The sequence below is a fragment of the Salmo salar genome, chromosome 01 (genome assembly GCF_965601325.2).
Source record: "Salmo salar chromosome 01, fSalSal1, whole genome shotgun sequence".
Classification (NCBI taxonomy): Eukaryota; Metazoa; Chordata; class Actinopteri; order Salmoniformes; family Salmonidae; genus Salmo; species Salmo salar.
In genome coordinates, this window is record NC_138291.1 from 168,346,850 (window position 1) to 168,359,866 (window position 13,017).

Sequence of the window (13,017 nt, forward strand, 5' to 3'; positions counted from 1 at the left end):
CCAATCAATTGAATTTACCACAGGTGGACTCCAATCAAGTTGTAGAAACATCTCAAAGATGATCAATGGAAACAGGATGCACCTGAGCTCAATTTCGAGTCTCATAGTAAAGTGTCTGAATAGTTATGTAAATAAGGTATTTCTGTTTTTCATTTTAAATACATTTGCCAAAATTTCTAAAAACGTGTTTTTGCTTTGTCATTATGGTGTATTGTGTGCAGATTGTGGAAAATAAATCATGTAATTTTAGAATAAGGCTGCAATGGTAACAAAATGTGAAAAAAGGGAAGGGGTCTGAATAGTTTCCGAATGCACTGTATGTCAGTCAAGGACATTCATATTGTAACACAATTTGGTACACATCTTGCTAACACTTTCAAGACTCAACATATGTGAGAACATTCATGTTTATCTCTTGATCTGTTTGAAATTTGGCACACATGCTCAGGGATACGAGTCTTGCTAACCCACGTGATATCTCAAACACCACTGGCCTGACTTTTACGAAACTCGGGTGAATGATGCGCCTTGCCATAGACATCCGGTATGTACATCATTCGTGTGGGACAACATGTTTACTGTTTCCTTGTTTTGGATTGAAAAGGTCTAGGTAGCCTAGCAACCTGAAGTTTGAATATATACCAAATTTGATCACATTCACATTTTTCACAAAATTTTTTGCCTATTTTAGGCTTTAAATACCTAGTGTAGGCTATAAATATTTGAACGCTACCGCTTCGTTTCCCCTGGCCATAGGGGATCCGAGTGAATAGGCTTCTCTAGACTATCTGCAGCTGTGGTTGTTATCGGTTGATCATATTGAAGCACAGATTAATTGTGCATGAGTAGATAAATCATATTTTTTCTGCTTTTCAACGCTTTTGTGTCAAAAGTGCTGGGGCAAATGTCAGCTAGCCATACGTTTGCCAGCAGCCTTGCTGTGCTGATCTCTGCAAAAAGGATATATGGAAATCGGCACACAATGCAACAAATGAAGAAACTTATCCTATGTGTAAGATCCATCTCAAAATGTTTAGATAGTACTGACATTTTACATTATTATTATTTATTATTATTGTTACTACATATCATCATTGATGATATTCATTCAGCTGAGTTAGTTTCCCCCCTGAGTCGCAGTACTGTCAGGCCTTACGTAAAAACAGACTGTTACCATGGTTACACCATGGAATTACAGTCTGACTGAAGCAATAGTCTTTACAAGCCAGAATGTTGAATATAATTATATTTTAACCTACTCTACCAGTTGTACATGTTGTTGGTCCTTTTGGCGGTAGGAGGTGGAGATGAGTAAATAACACTTTCCTGTGGATACCCTTGTTCGCCCAACTTTTTACGGCACCAGTAGGTTCTGTAGCATCGCTTATTTTCTATCTCTTGCAATATGTAAATAATAACCAAATGTAACCAAACATAGTCAACCGAAACACACACTTCCTGGCAATCAGCTGGAAGGGTTTGGAGCCATATTGTGCAAGTGTTTGTCACATGTGAATTGCATCAGTATTGAAAATGAAAACCGGAAATACAAACTGATATACAAACCAGTGTACTGATGTTCAGGTTGATAACGCTTCCCTGTAGATATTTTTTTTTATCAGATTAACTCAGACAAGGGGACAAAATCTGCGGACAACAGGTGAAGTAAGTTGAATGAACAATTGTTCAACATTCTAACTTGTTCAAGAATGCTGAGCCCACATGTTAGATGAGAGAGTGAGCACACTTCTCTCTAAAATAGATCCCCTTCTCAGTAAGTAAGGAACGTGGAAAGAGCCTCCCTTGCAGAAGGAAGATGGTGGAGAGGTGGTTGGGGTGTTGGACGAAGGCCGCTGTGGGGAAGATGGCGGAAAAAGAAATAAGGAAGAAAGTGGAGCATATTCTGACTAAACATGGAGTGGGGGATTACACAGGCCTTCTGAAATATCTGGTGAAGGAGAAGATGATGAACAAGAAAAAAAGGAGAGACAGAATATATTTTGAGTGAATATGGAATGGAGGATTGCGCAGAACTTTTTGAAGAGCTTGGGGAGGAAATGGGACAGGATGAGAGTGAGGATACATTTAAATGTAGTTGCAGGTGCAGTGATGACTGCCGAGAAGAAGTTGAGTGTAGAGGGAAGTAGTGAGGTGAGGAAAGTCGGCGTCAAGTGCAAAAACAGGGATATGTGCTCCAGTAGTTCAGAGATGGAACTTGATGAGTGTGATTGCCGAGTTTGGGCCTAGTCCCAAGGAAGATCAGGATGATTTTGGCCCAGTGGGAGTGAGATTTGTAGAGATAATGGATCCTTGCTGTTTGGTTGATCCATATGTGGTGTCAAGTTGGGTGGAGGAGAGGTTGGGGACTGTTGAGTTGGTGAAGGTAACTTGGATTGGATTTGTGATGATTTATTGTGTTTCCAACGCCCAGAGGAAGAGGGCGCTCCAGATTACGAGATTAGGGACAACAATTGTGACGTGCTTTGCTCTCCGGAGCAGGGTGCCATTGAAAGGAATGATAACAGGGGTGGCATTAATAAGTGTTGAGGAAGAGCAATTGAAATAGAAGATTCCTGGTGTCTGTGACACCCACAGCTTGATGAGACGTAGATCCGGTAGGGAAACTGAGAAGACATTATCTGTCATGCTGAGTTTTGATACAGAATCATTACTAGATAAGGTCAAGGTAGGAAGTGTCAGTTATCCCGTGAGAGTTATGTTCTGAGAATATTACAGTGTTTTAGGTGTCAGGGTTATGAGCATATTACAGCAGTGTGTAAGAGGGAGATGCCTAGATGTGAGAAGTGTGCAGGAGGGCATGAAACGAAGGAATCTGTGCTATCGGGGCTGGAGATCGGAGGTATCCGGTTATAGAAAGGCAGATTGAGGTTGCCAGGTTTAGAGCAGTACAGAAAGTGTTGTATGCTGAAGCAGTGAAGATAGTGGTAGAGGAAGATGGGTACAGGGTGAGGGATTCTGAGAGGATTCCTGTGAGTAGGCAGCACAGGAGGTTGGTGGCACCTTAATTGGGGAGGACGGGCTCGTGGTAATGCCTGGAGCGGAATTTGTGGAATGGCATCAAATACATCAAACACACGGTTTGCCATTTCATTGGCTCCGTTCCAGCGGTTGTTATGAGCCGTTCTCCCCTCAGCAGCCTCCACTGGTAGGCAGAGATCAATAGAGAGTGATGGGATGAATATGTGCTTCAGCAAGGTGGGCTTTTTAGCATTTATAGTCATGGTTGTTAAGTGTACTGCAGACATCTTAATTCACAGAAAGTAGAGGTTGTAGCGGCAGAGAAGTACTTAGGATTGTGAGAATTTACTGCAGAACAGCTGCAGTAGGTGTTGAGTGGTAGTGATATCCTCTCAGACCGTTGGTCTGGAGTAGGACTAGGTAGGGTTAAATAGTGAATGGGTGGTGTTTTTTTCCCAGATGGGGCTAATATGTGGTTGGGTAATTGTCCTTATCCTTTTTCCAAATTTTGCATCTAAGAATATAATGTAGGGATTATAATGTAGGGATACCGTGAATGGTTTCACACACCAGTACAGTAGGTGGCGGTGTATGCACCAAAAGTTGTATGCGATCCGCCCACCAAATCCCAAAGAAGAAGTAGTAAGTCAATCAGCAGGGGACAAGGGGCGTGAGAACATCACTAGCTTGGCTCAGTGGAGTTTTTGTTCGGGAATGACCGCGTGTGTTTGCAGTGTAAACAGCACGTTAGCGAGAAATCTCATTGAATGTTCGTTCTATTGGGAATCTATATGTCTACCAAGATGAAATAAATTAGTGCACCATTTGGATTAAGCACTTGTACAACATGGTGAGTTCTGGTTAAACAAGACGCGACTTTGTAGCCAGCTAACGACTTTCCAGACCTCGGCAGGGTTCGACTCATGCCACCAGGTTTACTTCCTTGCTTTCACCAGAAAACTTTGTCGACACAACTGGAAGCTAGGGTACAAACGTCTCAAAAATCGCCAACAAATTGAATGTCGTGACATTTGCTGATAAGGAAAACAAGTAGCTAGCTAACTATTAAAGTTGCCGTCATATCTAGCTAGTTAAGTTAATTACATTTAAAATGTTCATGTTTGTTGTGCATCTAGCTAAAGCTAACAGTGCGTTAGCCAGCTAACTAGCTACAATTTCCGCTGCTAGTTGCTAACTACCTAACCAGCCATTTGACGAATGCAAATGATTTACATATATAAAACAACAACATTTAGACAGTCATGCACACCAACATATGGAATATTAGTGATATTGGAGCTCTTTTGTTGTTGAAATGGTGCCTGACACTGCTAGGCTAACTAGATAATATTGCCAATGTCACTGGAAACGGCGTTGTTAGTACAGTAGATGGCCTAGTAGCTAGTAACGTTAGTACTAAATGCTCGTAGTAACGGTAACTTGGTTACAACTTTTGCATGTGTCAACAGCAATTTTTTTCTAACGCTTTTTCTATTAGTTGTCTAAGATTTCAAGTTGGCATATTCACTTTAACAGCAGTTACGTTACGGTCCCAAAAACTACCTTAAAATATAAGGCATACTTACTGTAATTTAGCTAGCTAGAACAAGCCCTATTTACTGTACTTTAGCCAGCTAACTAAATTTACAGTAATTAGGCCTTGTTCTAGCTAGCTAAAATACAGGAAGTAGGCCTTTTTATTATTTGACGGTAGTTTTGGGGACCGTAACTGCTGTTAAAGTGAATTTTGGTACTTGACACCTTCAAGTCTGCAGGTAGCCAATGCATTGGGCCAAGTAACCGAAAGGTTGCCAGATCGAATCCCAGAGCTGACAAGGTAAAAATCTGTCGTTCTGCCCCTGATCAAGGCAGTTAACCCACTGTTCCTAGGCCGTCATTGTAAAATAAAATAAGAAGTTGTTCTTAACTGACTTGCCTAGTTAAATAAAGGTTAAAATACAAATGTTCAAACTATTTGTGACTACAAACCATGGCGTTTGAGACACAAAGTAAGCTTTCGGCCCAGGGGCAGACCTTGAAGGGCCTGTCTTCTGCCAGTTTTCTCACCTCACCCAGGGTTTCACACCCAACTCAATGGGATTCTTTGTTGGATAAGGCTTCCTGGGGTACTTGTTTCTTGAAAGGGAACTTGTGACCTTGCTGTACTATCCACTTGTTATCTATTGTGACGGCTCAGCCAAATGCCTGTGTCATAAACATTTACCAGTTTGTAGCACCAAATACATTTCTACAGATTTGATTCAGGCGGCCAATGCTGTTTATTGATAAAGTGGATGTCAGCAGAACCAACTAGTTCGTTGTCCTCAAAGGAGTACATTCTTGCATGTTGGATGTCAAATGATCACAAGTACAGTAGACGAGGTCTAGCAACACTTTGTCATCTTGTCCCTTGTAGATGAGCATGTGCCGTTGGTGCACGTCATTGGGTGACGATGTTGCAAAACTGCTCCAGAGGTACTGTGCTGGGTCTTGGTTAACAGAGGATGAGGAGGCAGTCAACGAGGAGAAGGCACTCAACGATGACCTCGATAAGTGCCTGGAGTGTGTGGTAGCGTACCATCGGGCGAAGGAGGAGTTGCCTGGGCTGCACCGGGTAAGGATGAACCATACAGTGGTTGCTCAACTAAAAGTTTTGTGTTATGCTGCGGGACTTGTGGTTTAGTACGGTACTCTGCATCACTACTTCATTGCTCCAGACCAGCGCAAGGGGGAGTTGGAGCACTGATTATGATTTTGGGTCCCAAGGCGCTACTGTGTCTCTAACTGACAATGAATTGGCGACATAAACCAAATAGAAACGGATAATTGTGCACGTCTTCAAAACTGAATGAGGAAGATCTTCAATATACTGAATGAGGAGGATGAAGAAGGTGACTGAATTTAAAACAATACTGTAAGAATTGCTATTCCTCTGTCCTGCAGCTCACACCCAGAAAAATACCCCAAAAAATTTCAAATCAAATTTTATTAGTCACATGCGCCGAATAAGGCAGGTGTAGACCTTAGTGAAATGCTTACTTATGAGCCCCTAACCAACAGTGCGGTTTCAAAGAATATGGATAAGAATGAGAGAAGTAACAAGTAATTAGAGCAGCAGTAATAAAATAATTATATGCACACATACATACATGGGGGTGCCGGTTAGTTGAGGTAGTATGTACATGTATGTAGAGTTAATTAAAGTGACTATGCATAGATGACAACAGAGAGTGGCAGTGGTGAGGGGAGGGGGCGGCAATGCAAATAGTCTGGGTTGCCATTTAACTAGATGGTCAGGAGTCTTATGGCTTGAGGGAAGAAGCTGTTTAGAAGCCTCTTGGACCTAGACTTGGTGCTCCGGTTCCGCTTGCCGTGTGGTAGCAGAGAGAAGTCTGACTAGGGTGGCTGTAGTCTTTGACAATTTTTAGGACCTTCCTCTGACACTGCCTGGTATAGAGGTCCTGGATGGCAGGATGCTTGGCCCCAGTGACGTACTGGGCCGTTCTCACTACCCCCGTAGTGCCTTGCGGTCGGAGGCCAAGCAGTTGCCATACCAGGCAGTGATGCAACCAGTCAGGATGCTCTCGATGGTGCAGCTGTAGAACCTTTTGAGGATCTGAGGATCCATGCAAAATCTTTTCAGTCTCCTGAGGGGGGATAGGATTTGTTGTGCCCGCTTCACAACTGTCATGGTGTGCTTGGACCATGTTAGTTTGTTGGTGATGTGGACACCAAGGAACTTGAAGCTCTCAACCTGATCCACTGCAGCCCCCATTCAATGCCCCCATTTGATGAGAATGGGGGCGTGCTCAGTCCTGAGTGGCCCCCGTGTTGAGGATCAGCGTGACGGATGCGTTGTTACCTACCCTTACCACCTGGAGGCGGTCCGTCAGGAAGTCCAGGAACCAGTTGCAGAGGGAGGTGTTTAGTCCCAGGGTCCTTAGCTTATTGATGTGCTTTGAGGGCACTATGGTGTTGAACGCTAAGCTGTAGTCAATGAACAGCATTCTCACATTGGTGTTCCTTTTGTCCAGGTTGGAAAGGGCAGTGTGGAGCGCAATAGAGACTGCATCATCTGTGGATTTGTTGGGGCAGTATGCAAATTGGAGTGGGTCTAGGGTTTCTGGGATGATGGTGTTGTGAGCCATGACCAGCCTTTCAAAGAACTTCATGGCTACAGACGTGAGTGCTACAGGTCGGTAGTCATTTGGAGTTCTTGGGCACAGGGACTATGGTGTTCTGCATGAAACATGTTGGTATTACAGACTGGGACAGGGTGAGGTTGAAAAATGTCAGTGAAGACACTTGCTAGTTGGTCAGTACAAGTCCTGGTAATCCGTCTGGTCCTGCGGCCTTGTGAATGTTGACCTGTTTAAAGGTCTTACTCACATCGGCTGTGGAGAGCGTGATCACACAGTCTTCCGGTACTGCTGGTGCTCTCATTCATGTTTCAGTGTTATTTGCCTCAAAGCGAGCATAGAAGTAGTTTAGCTCCTCCGGTAGGCTCGTGTCACTGGGCAGCTCTCGGCTGTGCTTCCCTTTTGTCTGTAATGGTTTGCTGGCCCTGCGACATCCGACGAGCTTCAGAGCTGGTGTAGTACGACTCGATCTTAGTCCTGTATTGATGCTTTGGCTGTTTGATGGTTCGTCGGAGGGCATAGCAGGATTTCTTATAAGCTTCCGGGTTAGAGTCCCGCTCCTTGAAAGCGGCAGCTCTAGCCTTTAGCTCAGTGCGGATGCTGCCTGTAATCCATGGCTTCTGGTTGGGGTATGTACTAGAGGTCGACCGATTATGATTTTTCGATACCGATTTATTGGAGGACCCAAAACAGCAGATACTGATTAATCGGCATATTTTTATATACACTGCTCAAAAAAATAAAGGGAACACTAAAATAACACATCCTAGATCTGAATGAATGAAATAATCTTAAATACTTTTTTCTTTACATAGTTGAATGTGCTGACAACAAAATCACAAAAATAATCAATAGAAATCCAATTTATCAACCCATGGAGGTCTGGATTTGGAGTCGCACTCAAAATTAAAGTGGAAAACCACACTACAGGCTGATCCAACTTTGATGTAATGTCCTTAAAACAAGTCAAAATAAGGCTCAGTAGTTGTGTGTGTGTGTGTGTGTGTGTGTGTGTGTGTGTGTGTGTGTGTATGACCTCCCTACAACGCCTGGGCATGCTCCTGATGAGATGGCGGATGGTCTCCTGAGGAATCTCCTCCCAGACTTGGACTAAAGCATCCGCCAACTCCTGGACAGTCTGTGGTGCATTGTGGCATTGGTGGATGGAGCGAGACATGATGTCCCAGATGTGCTCAATTGAATTCAGGTCTGGGGAACGGGCGGGCCAGTCCATAGCATCAATGCCTTCCTCTTGCAGGAACTGCTGACACACTCCAGCCACATGAGGTCTAGCATTGTCTTGCATTAAGAGGAACCCAGGGCCAACCGCACCAGTATATGGTCTCACAAGGGGTCTGAGGATCTCATCTCGATACCTACATGGAGGGCTCTGCGGCCCCCCCAAAGAAATGCCACCCCACACCATGACTGACCCACCACCAAACCGGTCATGCTGGTGGATGTTGCAGGCAGCAGAACGTTCTCCACGGCGTCTCCAGACTCTGTCACGTCTGTCACATGTGCTCAGTGTGAACCTGCTTCATCTGTGAAGAGCACAGGGCCCCAGTGGCGAATTTGCCAATCTTGGTGTTCTCTGGCAAATGCCAAATGTCCTGCACGGTGTTGGGCTGTAAGCACAACCCCCACTTGTGGACGTCGGGCCCTCATACCACCCTCATGGAGTCTGTTTCTGACCGTTTGAGCAGACACATGCACATTTGTGGCCTGCTGGAGGTCATTTTGCAGGGCTCTGGCAGTGCCCCTCCTGCTCCTCCTTGCACAAAGGCGGAGGTAGCGGTCCTGCTGCTGGGTTGTTGCCCTTCTACGGCCTCCTCCACATCTCCTGATGTACTGTCCTGTCTCCTGGTAGCGCCTCCATGCTCTGGACACTACGCTGACAGACACAGCAAACCTTCTTGCCACAGCTCGCATTGATGTGCGATCCTGGAAAAGCTGCACTACCTGAGCCACTTGTGTGGGTTGTAGACTCCGTCTCATGCTACCACTAGAGTGAAAGCACCGCCAGCATTCAAAAGTGACCAAAACATCAGCCAGGAAGCATAGTAACTGAGAAGTGGTCTGTGGTCCCTACCTGCAGAACCACTCCTTTATTGGGGGTGTTTTGCTTATTGCCTATAATTTCCACCTGTTGTCTATTCCATTTGCACAACAGCATGTGACATTTATTGTCAATCAGTGTTGCTTCCTAAGTGGACAGTTTGATTTCACAGAAGTGTGATTGACTTGGAGTTATATTGTGTTGTTTAAGTGTTCCCTTTATTTTTTTTGAGCAGTGTATATATTTGTATTAATGACAATTACAACAACATTGAATGAACACTTGTTTTAACTTAATATAATACATAAATTAAATCAATTTGATCTCAAATAAGTAATGAAACATGTTCAATTTGATTTAAATAATGCTAAAACAGTGTTGGAGGAGAAAGTAAAAGAGCAATATGTGCCATGTAAAAAAGCTAACGTTTAACCTCTCTAGGGTAGGTGGGACGAAATCCTCCCGCACTATTCAACGGCCAGTGACACATCAGAGCGCCAAATTTAAAACCACAATGTCATAATTCAAAGTTCTCAAACATATGACTATTTTACACCATTTGAAAGACAAGACTCCTTTATCTAACCACACTGTCCGATTTCAAAAAGGCTTTACAACGAAAGCAAAACATTAGATTATGTCAGGAGAGTACCAAGCCAGAAATAATCAGACACCCATTTTTCAAGGTAGCATTTAATGTCACAAAAACCAAAACCACAGCTAAATGCAGCACTAACATTTGATCTTCATCAGATGACACTCCTAGGACATTATGTTATACAAGACATGCATGTTTTGTTCAATCAAGTTCATATTTATATCAAAAACCAGCTTTTTACATTAGCATGTGACGTTCAGAACTAGCATTCCCACCGAACACTTCCGGTGAATTTACTAAATTACTCACAATAAACGTTCACAAAAAGCATAACAATTATTTTAAGAATTATAGATAGAGAACTCCTTTATGCAATCGCGGTGTCCGATTTTAAAATAGCTTTTCGGTGAAAGCACATTTTGCAATATTCTGAGTAGATAGCCCGGCCATCACAGGCTAGCTATTTTGACACCCACCAAGTTTGGTACTCACCAAACTCCGATTTACTATAAGAAGAATTGGATTACCTTTGCTGTTCTTTGTCAGAATGCACTCCCAGGACTTCTACTTCAACAACAAATGTTGGTTTGGTTCCAAATAATCCATAGTTATATCCAAATATCCTCTGTTTTGTTCGTGCGTTCAAGACACTATCCGAAGGGTGACGCGCCGGCGCATTTCGTGACAAAAAAAATCGAAATATTCCATTACCGTACTTCGAAGCATGTCAAACGCTGTTTAAAATACATTTTTATGCGATTTTATCTCGTAAAATTGCGGTAATATTCCGACCGGGAGTCGTTGTTTTCGTTCAAAGACTGAAAATCTAAAATGGACTCTTCACGTGCACGTGTGCGCCCGTCTCATTGTTCTCAGATCGACCACTATCCAAATGCGCTACTGTTTTTCAGCCATGGACTGCAAAGTCATCATTCAACGTTCTGGCGCCTTCTGAGAGCCTATGGGAGCCTTAGAAAGTGTCATGTTACAGCAGAGATCCTCTTTTTTCAATAAAGAGGGTATAGAAGGCCAAGAAATGGTCAGAGGGCACTTCCTGTTTGGAATCTTCTCAGGTTTTGGCCTGCCATATAAGTTCTGTTATACTCAGACATCATTCAAACAGTTTTAGAAACTTTAGGGTGTTTTCTATCCAAATCAAACAATTATATGCATATTCTAGTTTATGGGCAGGAGTAATAAACAGATTAAATCGGGTACGTTTTTTAATCCGGCCGTGAAAATACTGCCCCCTATCCATAACAGGTTAACTACACATGGTTGATTTTACTAGGTAAACTAGTGATTATGTGAAGATAGATTTTTTTTATTTGCAAAAATTTTTTTAAGAAGAAGTTTAATGCTAGCTAGCAACTTACCTTGGCTCCTTGCTGCACTCGCGTAACAGGTGGTCAGCCTGCCACGCAGTTCTCGTGGAATGCAATGTAATCGCCGTCCAAAAATGCAGATTTTTAATTGGTCGACCTCTATGTACAGTTGAAGTCGGAAGTTTACATACACTTAGGTTGGAGACATTAAAAGTCGTTTTTGAACACTCCACAAATTTCTTGTTAACCTGTTATGGCTAGGGGGCAGTATTGACACGGCTGGATAAAAAACATACCCGATTTAATCTGGTTACCACTCCTACCCAGTAACTAGAATATGCATATACTTATTACATATGGATAGAAAACACCCTAAAGTTTCTAAAACTGTTTGAATGGTGTCTGTGAGTATAACAGAACTCATTTGGCAGGCAAAACCCTGAGACATTTTCTGACAGGAAGTGGATACCTGATGTGTTGTATTGACTTTAAACCTATCCCATTGAAAAACACAGGGGCTGAGGAATATTTTGGCACTTCCTATTGCTTCCACTAGATGTCACCAGCCTTTACAAAGTGTTTTGAGTCTTCTGGAGGGAGATCTGACCGAACAAGAGCCATGGAACGATGATGTTCCATTAGACACCTGACCGGTCACGTTGTACAGCACCCGAGTGGCGCAGTGGTCTAAGGCACTGCATCGCAGTACAAACTGTGTTGCTACAGATGCTGGTTCTCTCCCTCTAAAAACAGAAATTATTATATGTAACAAACTGGCTTTATTTACAAATTAGTAACAATGTCTCACCCCATGTTCAAGAATGGGCTTTTTCCCGCTCACTTTACGTTATTTGAAAACATCTCCAAAATATTGTAATTTTTATAACAAAGCTATTAATTAATTTAGAATGATATAAAAGCCCCTTACCTTACATATTCTCACAGATATATTACCAACCTTTTTCACAAGTGTAGCAGGCTGTGAATTCTGCAAACAACGTTTCTAGCAGGACAATATATTTTGGTCATAGCTCCCGAGTGGTGCACAATGGCATTGCCTTGCAGTTCTCCAGCTTTATCCACTGAGATAGGGGTAGGTGCACGAGGTTCAAGGCACGTGTGCAGGAGGCACGGAACGGGCGGACGCGCACAGAAGACGGACCTAGCCCATGGGGAAGGGAGGAGGAGGGTGGGGGTGTTTTAGAATAATTTGTATGTGTTAGGATAATGACTTAATTGTTCCACTCTGAAATTGTAGGGTAGGGGGAAAAGTTTGATAATTATGAGAAGATAAAACCAGGATAGGGGTAGATCTGGTAGTAGTGAAATGCTGAGGTTATATTCTTTAGTAGGGATGTAAACAGAGAAGTTGTAGAGTAGATAATAGAAAAACATTAGGGTTTCAAACCAAGAGGGTCCCAACGGGGGGAGGGGAGGTGAAAGCCTTGAAGAATGTAACAACTTTTATGGTTCTTTGTAGTTAGTGGAAAAGTACTGGTTGTTTGAGGAGCCCTAATTTTTTACTTTAGAGCTCTCATGAATAAAGATCTTTGAATCTTTTTTATAAAATCTTTGACTTTGCCCAATTATTAGTGAATCAAGTGTCTTACAAACCTCGTTGAATTGGTTAACTTCTTATGGCTTGAATCCCGTTAGTGGGATCGATATGACGACTGCCAGTGAAAGTGCACGGCGGCAAATTCAAAACAACTATCTCATAATTAAAATTTCTCAAACATACAAGTATTATACACCATTTTAAAGATAATATTCTCCTTAATCTAACCACAGTGTCTGATTTCAAAAAGGCTTTACGGCGAAAGCAAAACATTAGATTGTTAGGACAGCACCTAAACAAGAAAAACCACACAGCCATTTTCCAAGCAAGGAGAGGCGTCACAAAAACCAGAAATGCAG

The 13,017-nt window shown here is 42.8% G+C and overlaps 1 protein-coding gene across 3 annotated transcripts in view; it reads left to right on the plus strand.

Moving 5' to 3' along the window:
• The first annotated feature begins 3,642 nt into the window (after positions 1-3,642).
• setx (senataxin) overlaps positions 3,643-13,017 on the plus strand; it is a 68,833-nt gene continuing 59,458 nt past the window's right edge. For 2 of the 3 annotated variants that reach the window (XM_045693042.2, XM_082956169.1), the window contains exons 1-2: positions 3,643-3,829; positions 5,396-5,593. In XM_045693042.2, the coding sequence (XP_045548998.2) occupies positions 3,827-3,829; positions 5,396-5,593 (201 nt within the window). In that variant the 5' untranslated portion in view covers positions 3,643-3,826. Of the gene's footprint in view, positions 3,830-5,395; positions 5,594-13,017 lie in introns of those variants that run through there. The other variant, XM_082956171.1, reaches the window with a different exon arrangement.